Source organism: Neomonachus schauinslandi, chromosome 9 (assembly GCF_002201575.2).
Source record: "Neomonachus schauinslandi chromosome 9, ASM220157v2, whole genome shotgun sequence".
Classification (NCBI taxonomy): Eukaryota; Metazoa; Chordata; class Mammalia; order Carnivora; family Phocidae; genus Neomonachus; species Neomonachus schauinslandi.
The window spans coordinates 41,081,677-41,099,396 of NC_058411.1; the positions used below are offsets into that span (position 1 = coordinate 41,081,677).

The 17,720-nt window shown below is 42.6% G+C and overlaps 1 protein-coding gene across 1 annotated transcript in view; it reads left to right on the forward strand.

The window, feature by feature from the left end:
• Nucleotides 1-5,334: 5,334 nt before the first annotated feature.
• The window catches only part of SLC35F4 (solute carrier family 35 member F4), a 231,005-nt gene continuing 218,619 nt past the window's right edge, over nucleotides 5,335-17,720 (forward strand). Inside the window, exon 1 of the mRNA XM_021701480.1 lies at nucleotides 5,335-5,437. Coding sequence (XP_021557155.1) covers nucleotides 5,335-5,437 — 103 coding nt within the window. The remainder of the gene's footprint in view (nucleotides 5,438-17,720) is intronic.

Consider the following 17,720-nt stretch of genomic DNA (forward strand, 5'->3'; position numbering starts at 1 on the left):
GTCCTCCTGCCTTCTCAAAGGACAGGAAGAACTGCTGACCCAGAGCATCTACATTTTCTGCAAAGCACTCAAATTATGCAGCCCACCTATTCCATTGGTCTGCCAATGTGATGCCAAGATCTGCCTCACGTGATAGTTGTCATGGTTGAAGGGATTCAAGGAGACTCCTAACAGCAACTGATACAGATACTCCTAATAATGTGAATGAAATGTTCAAGTGAATTAACTTTAGTAATAGATAATGGACAGGGCAGGGTAGGGTTAGGAGAAGGACATTGATATTTATTTTGCACCTACTATGTACCATGCCTTGGTAAGATTTTTTTTTTTTAAGTTTTTCTTTCTTCTCTCTTTCTTCCTTTCCTTCTTTCTCTTCCTTCCTTCCTTCCTTCCTTCCTTCCTTCCTTCCTTCCTTCCTTCCTTCCTTCCTTCCTTCCTTCCTTCCTCTCTCTTTCCTTACTTACTCATTTATTTAGAGAGAGTGTGAGCAGGGAAGAGCAGAGGGAGAGGGAGAGAATCTTAAGCAGGTTCCACACCCAGTGGGGAGCTAGACTCGGGGCTCAAGACAATGATCCTGAGATCATGACCTGAGCTGAAATCAAGAGTCGGAAGCTTAACCGACTGAGTCACCCGTGCGCCCCCTTGGTAAGATATTTTCATATGTTATCTCACTTACCCTTTACAGCAACACTATTAAGTAGAGAGTTTGGGCCCATTTTATGGATGAGAAAACTGAAGCTCAGAGTGTTCTACGTGTCCATAAAACAAAATAATAATGGTAGCTATCATTTATGATGCTTTTATATGCCAACCACTGTTATAAGGTCTTTATGAATATAAAATCATTTGATCTTCACAATAAGTCCACGAGGTAGAGACGATTAAAAAACAAAATTCAACCGAGTACATTTTAAAGACCTAATTGGTTCTATTAAGCAGCATCTAGCATGTAGAAGGGAGCTCCCAAGAGTTCTACAAAATGGGAAGGTTTTTATAGGAAGGAGAGTGAGGCACGAAGTTATTAGCAAAGGGAAAGAAAGCATTGTTTCAGGCAAGGTCACCTTCCCTTAGGGGGAAGGGCAGGGAGTCTCATTAGGTGGCTTACCTCATCTTCCTTTCGGGGATGGAGGGGACCCATGTGACAGAATCCTCATTGATGTTGATCAGAAAATTCCTGACTGAAGAAGAGTTAAGACTACATTTCTGGGAGAAGTTGAAACTGCAGTTCGGTTAGGTATTAAGTCCAGATTTGGTGACTTAGCTTAAGTGACACCATTTTGGGCCTGTCGTTTTCTTTTTAACAGCACGATAGTCCTATTTTGCAGATGAGAAAATTGACTCATAGAGTTTAAGAGACTCGCTCAAAGTCACACAGCTAGAAAATGGTGAGACCAGATTTAACGCCTGGCAGTCTGGATTCAAAGTCCATGCTCTAAACCACTGTACTATATGGCTGAGGGATGAGGTAAGAAAAAAGAGGGAGTGATACACACACGTCATATATTCTAAAATTTGAGTGTATTTGTTGAAATTACTTCAAACTATCTCCAAAGGATTTCAATGCATTTCCAAGGAATTGAGCTTCAGAAATAGTCCTGTGATGGAACCTAGTACCAGAGGTCAATGAAGAGTGGACTCTGCCCTGATTTCTTAGACAGATACTGAGTGGTTAAATGCTCAAAACAGCTTTCCTGAAAATGGAATATGAAGACTACATTTTTTTCTTTCCAGATGCTAGTGCTTATCACCTGGTTGGCTAGATGCCAGATGCTTTTAAACACAAACACTGTGCAAACTACCTGGGGTCAAATCTGTAAATAGTGCTGATGATTATACAAGGCAACATTGGCCCTTGGGTATTAAAACTTAAACATTCTTGGCTCTCCAAACAGCTAAGTTACTCTTAGCTCAAGGAGGTGGGTACACTATAGTAGATTCCCTTCTTTCAGCATCCTTTATTGGTAATTCTGAATAGGTGGTCAAAAGATGAAGTGACTTGTTCCTGCCACGGGAAGAGGACTAAAACCCAGATTTTCTGGCCTCCAGCTTCTAATCATAGTAAAGAAGACTAGATTCCATGGATTTTATTTTACTAACTCTTCCAAAGTTTAAAGGATGATGTAGTATTTTAAAATGATTTTATGACAGAATGTATCTTTGAATAGAATTTATGTTCAGTGATCATAGTTTTTAATGTTATTACTTGGTATACTTATTTTAGCATTAGACACAAAGTTATAAGTGACTATCACATAAACTATTTTACAAATGATATGGCTTTTTTTTTTTTTTTACAACACAAATGGTCAAGTTTTATATACTCAATTAGTATAAATACCTAATCTGACTCGGTCAGATGATCAAAATAAATATGGTCCAGATATTAAAACTCACTTGGAATCACAGACAGATGCCCTGTGCTAATGCATTAAAAATACTCCTGCACACAAACCAAATTTTTCTAAATTGAGTTATGATCTACCCGGAAAACTGATTTACTATTTAATTTAATAGGGAAATTGGCTATGTAAACTGGCTACTATGAGGAACCATTTTTTGAATCAAACAATTACCTTTAGTCTTCTTTTGTTTAACTGTACCTTTCCCGATTTTTTTCAGAATAGATTTGAGGCACACTGATATTTCACATTTTGTAAATTTGAATTTTTGTATTGGGGTTTATGAAAACTGGTAGGCTGAGCAGGCAAACATATAAAAATGTTTTTAAAAATTCTCTTCCCTTCAAAATAATTTCTATAAAATTTTAATGATCTGCAAAGTGGCATTTGAAAGGTTAAAAAACTGTTATCATGTGCAACGAAGAGTGCTTATCATTAGCAGAAATTTACTTTTCATTGTTGATCAATTTATAATTGTAAAATTTCAGTTCCATTAAAAAAAAAAAAGTGTGTCCAAGTTGGTGGCATGTGTTTGCATTTACTGTTTTAGTTACCCTATTACAGATGATTACAGAGGCATTTGTAAATGTTCTGCTATTTTAAAAATTAATTTCCAGGTCAGTCTGAGATTTTAAAAATAATTTCTTTTAGGAAACAGACTCTTGTGGGTATAATATTTACATTATTTAAATTTATGCTGAATTTGCTGTTTGTACGAATGATGAGATTCAGTTAAGTATAATTCTAACCACTACTCTGGAAATTTCTGGAAACAAAGCAAAACTAGGAAGAAGGCACCAACTTAAATGATAAGTGTAATTTAGAACTTAAATACATTATGGTAAAATAAGTTATAAGCATTAATAGGACAAAACCACTTGTTCTTAAAGTCTGTGCATATTCATATTACATTAAAAGGCTTTTGCTTGAGTAGTTTCTCTTTGAATCATTTATATATTAATATGCTATGGACTGATGTTATTAAACACATATGATGTAATACAGGCAAATTCGTTTTATAGAAACTTTAAACAAAGGAATGTCTTAAAGTAATGTGATCAACCCATTTTACCATGTACAATGCATGCATTTTAATGTTTGCCACAGAAAGAAAAAGAGAAAGAATAAAAGTAACAAAAGTGTGCTGAAGATCACTTTCCAGGTGGGGGTGGGCAGCAGAGTGTAAGGCATAATCCTTCCATTTTTGCTTTAAATGTGTGGCTCCTCACCACTGCACCAGAGTTGCTTTTTCCTTTAAGTTCATTTTGACCTTTTAGTTCCTTCCATCCTTCCATGTTTCCATGCCCAGAAAGCAGGTGTGGGAGGAAATTGGTTTCTTTATGAACCCTCCTCCCAGCCATAATCACTTCAGATCCACTCCACTCGCAGGATTCTGTGCTAGGCTTTGTGTCTGGATGAAAACCCTTAACACATTGTGAAATTTAATACTGCATTTTCATATGCTTAAATCTCATTCATCTTTTAAAAAGTTTGCAACATTTCTTCCCTCTTAAAGACGCAAGTACAATGTGGAAAATGCTTGAAGGCAGAATGCTGTGTGCTAGGTTCTTTGGAGGTTTCTGAGGGGGCTCTGAAGTCAATTTGCCAACGCCCCCCCCCACACCTAAGTTTTAGAAATGTGAAATCTGGCAGGGACATCTTCAACTGGGTCTGTGGTTAAGGTGGACCTATTGACCTCTAAGCTGATGAACTGACCCCCGACCCCCATCCTCCCATCCCCCCACACTCTAGTTTCTGAGATGAAATTTTGAAAATTATTTTTCAGGAGGCTGTGACTACAAACTACGAATGGAAGAATCATCCCCGAGGCTCAGTGATTGTAACCCGGTGAGTATCTTGGCAAAACAGAAGAGTCACACCTGAGGGGAGGGTGTTCACTCTGAACACAGAGCTTCAGGGACTTTCTAGACTCAGGTGGAAAGTCTCTAGACTGTAGCTAAAACTTTCATCCGTCCAGATATTTACAGTTTGAAGGGCTTCCCCCCTGATGTTTTTGGCAATAAAGGAGAAAATCATTTCTCCTAAGGGCATTTGAAATTGGCAAAACAAACATGCTGTGCTGCAGCTGAGTCTCCCAAACCTTTGATGTTTTCGCTGGGGGCTGAGGGTCGGGACACGGGCCTGTCAGACTCCAGAGCTTCATCTTTTAAAGTCTTTGTGTCCACAATACCTCGATAATCACTGCACGTACCACCTGCTGAGGCCTCATTTTTTTTTTTTTTTTTTCTTTTCATTTCTTAAGAAAAGACTCCCTGTCGTCTAGGCAAGTTTCGGGAACTGATTAACTCCTAGGAACGCTTGCATGTCTGGTGGCCCCAGGTGGTGTAAACGCCAAGCGTGGACCAAGACCCCGCGGCGCCCCCGATGTATCATCTCCCCGAGTGACAGTGTGCACCTCTCACATTAACACTTGGTTCCGCTTGGGTCTCTTCCATCTCCACCCCTCCTCCCCGAGCCCCTGCCACCATCTCACCTCGTCTCCTCCCACGCCCCTGGACCGAGCATCCCTTCTGGCAGGTGGGGCTGGGGGGGAATGTCAAGCCTCTGGGAAGGGGCGCAGAAGGGTTAACAAGGAGAGTCTGCGGCCAGGTGGGGCGCCCACACCCGCCCCGGCCGCGGTGGGCGTCGGAGGTGAGGGGGCGCTGTTCGGGCAGCAGCGCGCCGGGCGGCGGGCGGGAGAGCTGCCAGGCTGACGGAGAGGCCGGCCCGAGTGGGGGCCGCTCCACCGCCGCCGCCGCCGCCGCTGTGATGCGGAGCCGGTGCTGCGCCGGGCGGTGGAGTCAGAGCCCGGGCGCGGGAGCACGAGCTGCAGCATCAGCACTGGCGGCGGCGGCGGCAACACCTGCACCAGCTCCCGGGCCCCGCGCTGCGCTCTCCGCCCCGCCGCGCCCGGGGCCGCCGCCCCGCGCTCTCTATGGATGTCAAGGCGGCCCCCAACGGGGTGGCTACCATCGAGGACCGGATCCTGCGGATCACTGGCTACTATGGCTATTACCCGGGTTACTCCAGCCAGAAAAGTAAGACGCCGCGGGGCTGCCTTGCTCCTGGGCGCCGGAGCGGGTGGGATGCGGGAGGGCGCGCCGTCCGGACACCTGCAGCCTTGCCTGTGCCGCTAACGCTACCCTCCTGGCGGTGGGGCCGCTGGGGCGAAAAGTATGTCCGTTGTCCTCGGTGCTGAACCAAGAAACAGAACGGGGGCCCGAGCCATTTGTGCCCAGGAGTTTGTTAACAGGCGCAGCCTCGGGGTGGGCAGCGCGGGGCGGAGGACCCGGTGAGCGTTCCTGACAGCCGTCGGCCGGCTCACCTCTGGCTTATCTACGACCGGGGGAGGCTGCCGTGGCTGTTTACTTAGCGGAAAGTCAGCCCTAGGTGCTGCACTCCACCCTCCAGCCCCCACCCCCACCCCAAGCCCCTGCGGGGTGCCCGGCCGCGGGCCGGGGGCGCGGGGCACTCAGGCTGGGTGGGCTCGGGGGTGGGGCCGGCCCGGGGGCGGCCGAGCCAGACGTGGGTCCCGGCGCAGGCCGCCTGGGCTTGTTCACTCGGGCTGTCGAGACGTTGCCAGCGCGGGAATTACTCCTGCTAAAATAAAATGTCTTTGCGAGGTCCTCCGCCCTGGGCCGAGAAAGAACCTGCTCAGGTCCTCAGAGACCCGTGCCTACGACTGGGGGTGGGGCGGGTGGAAGGGGGAGACGCGACAGGGCCAGGCGCCCGCGCTGCCAGCCGCACGTCGCGGCTACTTCTGAGCCCGAGGAGGCTTCTCCGTTCCGCACCGGCTTTCTGCCGGCCAAGCGAGGTCGTGTGGCGCGGATGCTTTCACGCTTCTGGAGCAGTTTTGGGGGGAGGGCGGTGAGGCGCGCTCTACTCTGTCCCCCTCCCCCAACACACAAACCCACTGGCTATCTTTGCTGGAATTAGTTCAGCCAGCGACAGGAGCGAAGCTCGTTTTTCTCCGTATTGGGGGACGAGTTGCGGCTTAATTCCCATGCAGGTGGGATTTCGCTTTTCCTGTATCAGTGCATTTCTGTCGCAATAGATGGAGCTTAATTGATATTTTTTGCTGTTATTTTTAACCGGAAACCTTGCAAGAGCCTAGATGCGTTTCTTGATTGGTATTTTTCTGTGACATTTTGCGGTCCAAGCAATGTTACAGTTTCTCTGAAGCAGACAAACCCTGACACGTAGACGAGAAAACACTTTTTTTTTTTCCCATGGAACTTTCTCCCCCACTATGCTCCATCTCTATTTAATAATAATCTAAGAGCTTTGTTCTCATAGAGATATTTTCTCATTTAATATTTCATTTGGTTTCAGGAAAGGCCTGTCTGATTTGGATGGTTTCTGTCTAGCTGTTTTTAGAAGCTTACATTATTCATTTTCCATACAAAAGTAATTATATAGTGTTAGAATTTTCTGGAAAGAAAATAACACACTGTGGAATGCAGTTTGAAGTCTTTGTACTATAGACTCAGAAACTTCTTTTTTTCCCCTATTGGCAAAGGGTTTCTTTTTTAACCCTAGAAACCTCTGTGGAAGCACTAGTATTCCATGTGGAGATTACTTGGATTTCACCTTTGAATATTTTAATTAGGAACGATGGGATTTTTGGTTGCTTAGAGAATGGAGAAGCTGTGAAATTACAAGACTCAGGGTAGTTTATTATTGTAATTTTTATAGCAATGGAACTTCGGTTAATAAAGAACAAACCAAATGGAATCCTGGAAAAGTGACATTTTAGATAAAATTGTGTTCATATTATCTTTTCGGACTCATTCAAATAACTGCTCATGTATCATTTGCAGAATAATAGGACAAAAAGAGGGAAGGGCATTGGCTGAGACAGTAACTGAAGCTGAAAGGGATGGAGATACAGTTGGCATAGTTATTTGTGATGGGCACTTACCTGACTTCAGGCCACAGAGCTCGGTGAAGACAGCATCTCACAAGCACAGAGAATTACATGATCGTCAAAGAACTTTCAGGATGTTCGTGCTTTCAGAGGTGGAAAGAGCTTGCCATTTTGCACAAAGAGAGACTAGGAGAGGAGAGAGCCGGAAGAGAGCCAGGCAGCCGAGCACCATGAAATAATCCTGCCCTTAATGCAGGCTTCAACTAGTAAACACACACATTGAAGCAAACCAGTACAATATGGTCAATTGATTTAGCTGTTACCAGGAATGAGCAACAGCTTGGGGAAAGTCTGGAGGGATATATTTAGGAAAAGGCTATGGGGAGGAATGTATACTAATGTGAAGACAAGATGACTTTCCCATTTTCTGACTGGTCATGTATGAAACCTGAAGGATGATCTCTGTATACCTATGCCATTTACCTTTTTAGAGGTAGGTGGGGACTCACCTCTGAGAAAATGCATCAGTGATCAGCCTTCTGTTAATGTATAGGGCTGCCATCCCTGGCAATCAGGAAGAGGAGTACCTTGCCCGGAAGAAATTCTATTAGTCAGCCTGATACAAAAAAAGAAATGTGTGTATATGTATATTACATATATAATATATAATTTATAATATATATGATATTATCAGGATAATAATCAAGGTACAGAAATGATTGAAGCATTTGTCTAGCTTCGAGTTACTTACAGCCTGGTAGGGGAAATAGATTCATCCATTCAACAAGTGTTAAGTGAGCACCTCCTATGTGCCAGGAATACATCCGTGAACAAAATAGACAAAAATGTTTTCCTTTTTAGAGCTGAAGTTTCAGTGGGTGGAGACAGGCAATAATATGAACAAACAAACAAATAAGTAATGTAGTTTATTTCAAGGTGATCGGTGCTTTTAAAAAATATCACAACAGGGTAAAAAGAATGACAGATTCTGAGGTGGGGGGGTAGAGATTGTGGCAATTTTAAATCGTGGCAATTGGGTAGAAATTGTGGCAATTTTTAAGTCAGCTGAGGCTTCACTGAGGAGGTCACAAGTAGGCAAAGCCTTGAGGTATGTGAAAAAGTTAGACATGTGGACATCTGGAAGATGTTCCAGGCAGAGGAAACAGCCAGTGCAAGGCTCTGAGGTGGAACGTGTCTGGCATGCTAGAGAAAAAGCATTGAGGTCTGTGTGGCTGAAGGGGGGTGAACAGCTGGGAGAGTGGTTGGAGGTGAGGTCACCGTGGGTGCAGGGCTCAGGTAAAGTAGGGCCTTATAGGCCATCATAAGTCCTTTGGCTGGGGAGCCTTTGTGGGGTGTTGACAAAGGAGTGATGTGACTTGACTTTCAAAAGGATCAGTTTGGCTGCTCTATTCAGGCAGAGGTGGAAGCAGAGAGACTAGTTAGTATGTTATTGCTATAACCTGGGTGAGAGAGCATGGTGCCGGGCACCAGAGTGGTTAACAGTGCAGGTGGGAAGAGGTGGTCAGATTCTATCGATACCTGAAATTAGAGCCACGTGGGATTCCTGATGGATTGGATATGGCACGTACGAGAGAGGGGGCGGGGGAGAGGAGCAAAAAATGATCCTGTCCTTTCTGGTTTGACCGACTTTGAGTTGCCAATAGCTGAAGTGTGGAAGGCTTCAAGGTAGAGAGGCTTTAAGGGGGGCAGGGGATACGGATAATATTTTGGAGATGTTGAATGTAATTGGAGATGAAGGGTAAGCCTGGAATTCAGAGGAAATACCTGATTGGAGATATAAATTGGGGATTTTTCAGCATTTGGATGGTATTTGAAGCCCAAGACTGATGAAATCTCCAGGGAATGAATTTATGTAGAGAAGAAAAGAGGAACAAGGACTGAACCCTGGGCTCTCAGACATTAAGAGGCTGAGGAGAAGAGAAACCACTATGGGAGACCAAGAAGGAGGTCAGGGAGGTGGGGGAAAACCAGGAGCATGTGATACCCTGGAAGCCAGTGAAGAGTTTCAAGGGGAAGGGATCAGCTGAGTCCCATGCTGCTGAAAAGTTAAGTAAAATGAAGACTGGTGACTGAGCACTGATTTTGGCAACTGGGGATCTTTGGTGACCTTGACTAGAACCTTGGCAAGAGCAGGTAAGGTAGGATAAAAGTACTCAAATGTGTATAAGAGAAAATTAGAGGACTTGGAACTGTGAGTATAGACAGCTCTTCAAGGGGTTTTTTTTTGTGCAAAGGGGAGCAGAGGAAATGGGGATAGTAGGGTTAAGAAGTTTTTTTTTTTTTTAATTGGAAGAAATAACAGCATGTTTGCATGCACTTGAGAATGATTCAATAGAGACAGAATAGTCAGTGATGTTGGAGAGATAAGGTACGGAATCTACTGCACAACAGAAAGGACATTTCGTGGATGTAGGGCAGAAGATGTGGGTGCAGGTTCTGGAAGGTGGGTAACCAAGATGGTGGGGGTCAGTTGAGGTTCTCTTTTGTTGCTTTAGTTTTCTCCAAAGAGGAAGCAAGCAATCAACTGAGAGTGAAGGTGGGGGGGGGGTGGTAGTGGTTGGAGGAGAGAGAAGGTGTGAATAGTTAAGTAGGGAGAGTGAACAGACTGGGGAAGTGCAGTAAGGTTGTCTGGCTGCCTTACCGGGCCCACTTCAAGTTTCTGGCCACAAATATAAAGTGAGACCAGTCAATAGGTTGTTGTATTCACTGATACAATGAAGACATGGAGCAAGTGAAGAGAAGGATTTAACCAGAGTTGCACATTATCCAATGGGTATAATAAAATAATAGGGGCAAGAGGGTAGTGAATGCATGCAAGGGAGGTATTACCGTAATGACTGACCATGGCATTTAAAACCTGCACCCACTGGTAAGGACAGGAGAGGAAATCAAGGTAAAGGCAGCGAATAAAGAGGTGGTAAGGATCAGTGGATTGCAATCTCGGTGGGATCAAAGGGTAGCGGAAGTTAGCTGGAAGACAAGATGTGGTGGTCAGAGAGAGAGAGCTATATGCTATAAGATGTTATTTCCATTAAGTCAAGTCAATTTATGTTTTACTGTATTCCATAATTGATATTTTTGGGGTGAGCCTTCTTTTTTGTGTTTGCATAAGGAGGCAGTATGTTGATATGTAGTGAATTAAGCCCTCGTGGTTTGGAGATTGATTCTAGTCTTAAACCTGCCAGGAACTGGTTCCACGACCTTCCCTGTGTACATCAGTTTCCTTGTTTGTAAAAAAGAGTATAGAAGTTGCTGCCTCAGGACGGCCATGCAGTAGGTCAGCTTTGACAGCTTTCAAAAAAGTTCCATCCTCTGTGGAACAGTCTTGCTTGGTAATTGCTACTGTGCTTACTTTGCCTGTCTTTACCTCACCTTCCGTCTCAGATGGTGACCAGTTGCCTCTCTTCGTTCTATGTCTTTGGCATCTGTTGGCCTTTTGCTTTCCTGTGCCCCATTAATGACCAGGTTCTGTGGTTGTTTACTGTTGGTAGCTGTGATGGTACTGTTTCTTCCTCTTGCTCTGATCCCAGCACTGACCACCCCAGCCCCAGAGAGAACTCCACCAACCTCTGGTTCTTCTGGCTTGCTGACGTCCCCGACCTCGGCCATAGACTTAGCATGTCTCAGCTGTCTCTTCTTACCCTACTTTCGTTGCGCAAACTCATTCAATCCCACGGCTTCACCATCTCCTATGAGTCTGTATATCTAGGTTCTCTTTTCCTCTTTTCCGAGTCCATTTCAGATTTCCTGCTAGAATTCTTACCTGAATGTCCTCTTGGCATGTCACACATAAAACTAAATTCATCAGCCTGTCCTTAAAATATGGCTTTTCCTTCTTCTTATGCTTTTTAGCTTCCAATATCTATCTAACCAATTGCCTGGAAACCTGGAGTTATCCCTCAAACCTCTACCCTTTTTTCTTACCCTGTATTCAGTTAAGAAGTCCTACCTGTTCTTCCCCAAATATGTGTTTTCCATCCCTACTGGCACTGCCTTAGTTTTATCCATCACATCTTTCCTCCAGCCTCAAACCCTTCCAATCCAGTATGCACACCTTAACAACCTTTAATTCCCTAAAATGCAAATCGGTTCATCTCCCATCCCTAATCAAATGCCTGGAATAAATCTTCCTTTTCTGTGGCATAAAGTCCAAACTCCTTAGCATGCCACAATCTGAGCCCAGCTTACATTGTTCTATTTTAGCACACATTTTCCCCACTAATTGCCAAAGTAAAGCATGCTTAATGCAGAAAATCTGGAAGGCAGAGAAGCAAAGAGAGATTAAAACAAAATTACTCATAATTCCATCACCCAGAGGTGATTAGTATTAACATTTTGGTTAACACTATCCTTTCAGTCTTTTTTTATATCCATAGACATGTGCAAATTCTTTCTATTTCATACTGAACATTTCTCTCATTGGTCTCTATATTTTTAATAAATGTAATGTATTCACAGTCTTCCATATATTCAAGCACCTTAATCTACTTAAGTTGTTGGATCTTTAGCCCAGTTTGTTGTTTGTTTGTTTTTTAATTTCATAGCTGACATGTCCTTCACAAACCCTGGGCATAGTCTCATCAAGGAGCTCATTGTATTTGATAACATTATTGGCTCCATGCTCTTCTTCTCCTCAGTGCCTTTTTACACTCTGGCCAGATGGCCTCCTCTCCCTATGTCTCCTTCATCACTCTTTGGAAAGCTCCTATTTATCTTTAAAGGCTGAGTTTAAACGTGCTGTCCTCTGTAAAGCTTCCTGATCGCTCCAGGCTGGGTTAATCCTCCCTCTGTGCGCCCATAATACTGTGTACTCACCTCTGCTCCAGCATTTAGCACACTATTTTCGGCTGTTTACTTTACACAAGGCTGTCTCACCCACAGAGCTTGGGGAGGGCAGGGACTGACTTTATTTATTTATTTTCCTCTTAGGTAAAGTGTCTGGTACATTCTGGATGTTCAGTAAGGTTTATTGTACTAATGAATGAATGATTATAGAATGGTTATAGTTTCCTTTGAAGAAATGGGAGAGTTAATTATTTTCACACAGAAAAAGAAAGTACATGATAGTAGCAATTGGAGGGACAGAAAAAATACACCAGCTATGAGTCTTAAAGGACAGTTCCTTTTTGGGCTATTTATGTAGCAGTATAAACACATTAAAGTGACTTACCACTTTTTTGTTCAGAGAATGAAAATACCCCAAATGGTATTTTGTGATCACTTTACCTTTGTGGTTATAACTTCTGCATTTTTGTCCTTCTTATTTTCTTCATCTCGTTTTCTGTGCTTGAATGGAGGGAAAGGCTTTTTTTTTTTTTTCTTTTTTAATACACAGTAGTACAAGTTACTAGAATTATAAGAGATACAATGTGGTCCTTCCCCCACCCTCTTTTGAAATGGTTGCCATTGGTCTTCGTGGTATAATATATAATAACATTTACGCACTCTAACTGATGTAATGTTATAAAATTGTAATGTTACTCCACTCTAATGGAGTAAGTTATAAAATTGTCTCTTATTAGTGACATGAATGCAATAAATATTTCTCCCAGTTCACATTCTGTTTTAGCCTGACAATAAGCTTTATGCTTCTTTGTATGTGATAGGTAGTGTTTTGTAAACAGTCATAAATAATTACCATTGATACGTAGTATTGAGAAGTCTTTGTAACATAGTTTTTAACTGTAATGTATAAGGGCTATGTTGATACTGAATATCATTATGTATGTTTATTAATGTTGGATAACGTGGTCATTTCTGCAGTGCTTCTTTTGGCATGTATTTTTCATTCAAAATATAAATTTACATGTAAATTGGGTATTTGTATTATAAAATACTACGACTACTAATAGCTAACACGTGGGTTTAACATTATAAAGTATAAAGTAATTCACAGATTTACTTTCTTTGGAAAGTCTATCTAAGGCCTGTTTGGGGCCTTGAGGTCTAATGCAAAGACCACAGGATCCTGCTCTGCTTCTTCTTAGCCTTTAAACTTGTGCAAACAATGGGGCGCCTGGGTGTGTCGGTAGGTTGAGAGTTGGACTCTTGGTTTTGGCGTGGGTCATGATCTCGGGGGTCTTGGGATGGGGCTCCACACTCCGTGGGGAGTCTGTTTGAAAATTCTCTCCCCCTGCTCTCTCTGTCTCTTTCTTTTCTTTTTTTTTTTTAAAGATTTTATTTATTTATTTGAGAGAGAGAGAGAGAGCACATGGGGGGGGAGGGTCAGAGGGAGAGGCAGACTCCCCGCCGAGCAGGGAGCCCGATGCGGGACTCGATCCCGGGACTCCGGGATCATGACCCGAGCCGAAGGCAGTCGCTCAACCGACTGAGCCACCCAGGCGCCCTCTCTGTCTCTTTCTAATAAATAAATAAGTATTTAAAAAAAAATAAACTTGCACAAGTAACTCTTCAGGTCAACAATTTTATTCTTGTAAAATGAGAATAATTGTAGTTGTTTCACAGGTCATTGGAGAATTATGTAAGATAATGTATCCCGAATATCTAGCACAATGCCTAGTTCAATGTGTGGAAGCTGTTAGTGATTATGGAGGAAACCAGTAGAATTGGTTTCGCCATCAGAAAGCCTTGCTCAGTTTTTCCTGGTGAGTAAGTGACTTACCACTTTTTTTTTCTTCCATATCCAGTGTTGTATTTTGAATTGTTACTGGAAGTTGTGTTACAGCAATGTTAAAGATAATTTACAGATTATTCAAGTTCATAGTATATTTTTATTATTGGACATTGCCTTCCATTCCTTATCCATTTCTGGCTTGTTTGATGCTGTGATCGAAAGGGGCAGTATGTAACACTTACCTGGATTGCCCCTAAGGAGAGTTTAAAATGGGCTGGAGGTCATTTGTGATGAGGTTATTCCCAGTGGGTTGATCTAAAAGAGAGGAGACAAATCTAGGGCCTATGAGTGACAGGATGGGTCTGCGTGTCTGGAGATACAGATAGGCAGACCTCAAAGTAGAAGGGAGTGCAGAGGGGTGCCAGGGGTGTGGGAGAATAGGGACCAGGGAATGGGGGAGGTGAAGCGTGGAATCCCATTTGAAGATGGGTAGCATGGGATGGGGGTGAGTAGGGTTAGACAGGATTGGGAGCGCCACCAGGTGAAGAGGAAGTGAAGGCTGAGGATTAATTTGGAACTAGTCTGTTGGAAGTTGCAATGTTTCTTTAATTTGCGGAGTCTTAAAGGACAGTTCCTTTTTGGGCTATTTATGTAGCAGTAAACATAACAGAGTATTTTATGTTCTACTTTAAAAAATGCATCATTATGTTATAAACACATTATATATTTCTACATAATCTTTGGAGTTAATTTTTTTAAGTTATAAAGTGTTTAATTATTTACAGACCCAGAAGGATATAGAGAAAACAGAAAATAATCTCATCACCCTAATCCAACTGCTGTTATTTTGGCTAATTTCCTTTCCTCCTAATGTGTATAGGGCTTCACTTCTTGAATTTTGACAAATATAAACTATAGTGTAGTCATAATTCTGATACACACACAATTTTGTGCCCTGCTTCTCTTCTGCTTAACATTTTAGGATAAGCATTTTGTAATTTTGTTGCATTTATCTGCTCTGAGAGGCTGGAATTAGATTCTCCTTTCAGAGAGCTTGCCTTAAAAATTTTGTGCAAGCTGGCTCTTAGTTATTTGAGACTAAATAAAATGGAGAGACCTGGAGTGTTCATGAGGGCTTGTTTGGTTTCTAGTTACAGAATTCCATTTGAGCTGGCTCTAGCAAAAACGGAAGTGATTGAAAGGAGGCCGGGAGTGTCCCACGGATTTGGGGGGCAGGGATAAGGTGGGATAAGCTAGCAGCAGGTCCTGGAGTGTGATAGGGAAAACAGGAAGCCCTCTTTCTCTGCCTTTCATCTCTTTTTCTGGCACACGTTCTCCATTCTTGTCTCTTGCTGCAGGCTGGCTTTCTCAATTTCCTTGTCCAAATGGTTGAAAATAGCCTCTACCAGCCGTCCCGGTGTTTATGTGTCCTCTATTCAAAAGAGCAGACAGACTGAGCAAGAATCTCTTACTTCTAAATCCAGATTCGCGGAGAGAGGGACGCGTTGGCCCAGTCTGTGTCAAGTGCACACTCTTGATTCTATTGACTGTTGTCGTTTGGGGCAGGGTCAAGTGACACAATCATGCTGCCAGAAACTCTCTCGTGTAAGTAACCCTTTTGACTGCAGGGGAAAATGTTGTTTCCAGAAAAGAGGGGCAATTGACTGGACAGTCAACTTAATAATATTTAGTTCACAGAGTTTTGCATAAGAAAGTTTTTTTTTTATGTCAAATCGTAGGCTTCAATCAAGAGCCAATCTTTTCTTTCTTCTGGTTCTGATTGTTTTTAGAGTATATCTCGATAATATTTATTTATTTATTTATTTATTTATTTATTAAGATTTTATTTATTTATTTGACAGAGAGAGACACAGCGAGAGAGGGAACACAAGCGGGGGGGCGGGAAGAGGGAGAAGCAGGCTTCCCGTGGAGCAGGGAGCCCGATGTGATGTGGGGCTTGATCCCAGGACCCGGGGATCATGACCTGAGCTGAAGGCAGACGCTTAACGACTGAGCCACCCAGGCGCCCCATCTCGATAATATTTAGTGAGGTTATAGATACTATATTCCTACAAACTAAGGAAATCCATGTGTCTGTTGAGAGTATAAGCCCCTAGGGACTTCTGTTTTAAAGTACCCAGCCAGTACTGCACACTACTTATTGAGTTTTATTGAAGTGCAACTGCTTACATCAAGTTTGGAAAACATATTTTCTAGGTCAGATTCGGCAAAACACCAGTTCCTTCAGGCTCAAGGTATAGTAACTGAAGATGACGTTTAACATTGTATATTTTAAACAGGCATTGAAAATTACACTTTTCTGCAGTCTGGAATTTTCTATATTTAGTCCTGGGCTAATGCCAAAATGGCACTAGTGAGGTGTCATAATGGTTTTGTGGTCTTAAAAACCAGACAGACTAAGAATTCTTTATCTCTTGTGAAAGCTAAGAGTCCTAAGGAGGTAAGAGCTGCAGATTTTTGCTGCTGATACCTTGCTAAGCTCTAAGTCATATGACTTTGGTATCTATCTTGTGTTTTTGTTCATATCTATGTTGAATCATAGTCCTTCTGGAGGAACGATCCAGATCGAGTGATTTGGGAGCCCTTTGGAACACCATCTTCCCTGCAAGACTTATGGTGGCAGGTTCTAAAGAAGCAATATATACATCTAAGATGACATTATTATTTACCAGGGACTTTTTAGAACAAATATATTTGAAGCTGAGAACTTTTTATTTCTCCTTAATTTTTTTTTTTCTTTTTTTAATGTGAGTACTTGAACAGGAGCTTCTTGTCATGCTCCTTTTTAGTCCACAGCCATCATGATCTTTCAAAAGCATTAACTGGATCATTCCTCTGGTTAAAGTTTTTGGTGGCTTTCCATATCTCTTTGGAACCCAGCCTACAAGGAAGTTCCTACGGGGTCCATTTCTTCAGATAGCAGCACTCTTCCCTGATAGAATGCCCTGATCGTGCTTTGGGCGCAGTGGCAAGTACTCCTGGCTCTTCCTTTCCTCCTGGCTGATGAACATGCTCTTCCCCACTCCTAGTGCTCCTACCTGACTGGCTCCTAGCCAACCCTCCTGTCTTACCTTGACTGTCACTGCATCAGAGAGACCTTTCTAGCTTTGCACCTCTCTCCTCTGTACTTTTCCTTTACAGCACTTACTACAAACTACAGTTACAATTTATGTTGATTGCTGTGACTCTTTAATGGTCTTCCTGCCCGCTAGTCTCTTAGCTCCCTAAGGAAAGGGATGGATACGTTTTGTTCAGCACCATGTACCCAGCACACAGGACAATGCCTGTGCACTCCATAAATATTTGTTGAATGTGTGATCGAGGCTTGTTAACAATTTCAAGTAGAGTTTTTGCAAAAAAAAAAAAAAATCAACTTTTTATTTGAAATATTGTTCAGTTTACAGAAAAGTTGCTAAGATAATACAAAGAATTCCTATATGTCCCTCACCCACTTACCCCATTGTTATCACTTTATATGACCAGTGTAAATTTGTCCAAACTAAGAAACCAATATTGGTACATTATTGTTAATTAAACTCCAGGCTTTATTTGGATTTCACCAGTTTTTCCATTAAGGTTCTTTTTCTGGTCCAGGATCTGGTCTGGCCCATTGCATTCAGTTGTCATGTTTCTTAAGTAGGCTTCTAATGCATCAAACTTGGAAAGATAGTTTCAATTTTATAGGAATTTCCTGGTCAGTTTTTTAGGGCTTGGGTCAGATCACATTTGAAAACTTAACAACTAGTTTACAAGGTGATATTGGATTAAATTCATGTTAGAAATGACCTCTAACCTGACATGGTAATTACATAGTATCTTAAAGGACTACTCCATAGCA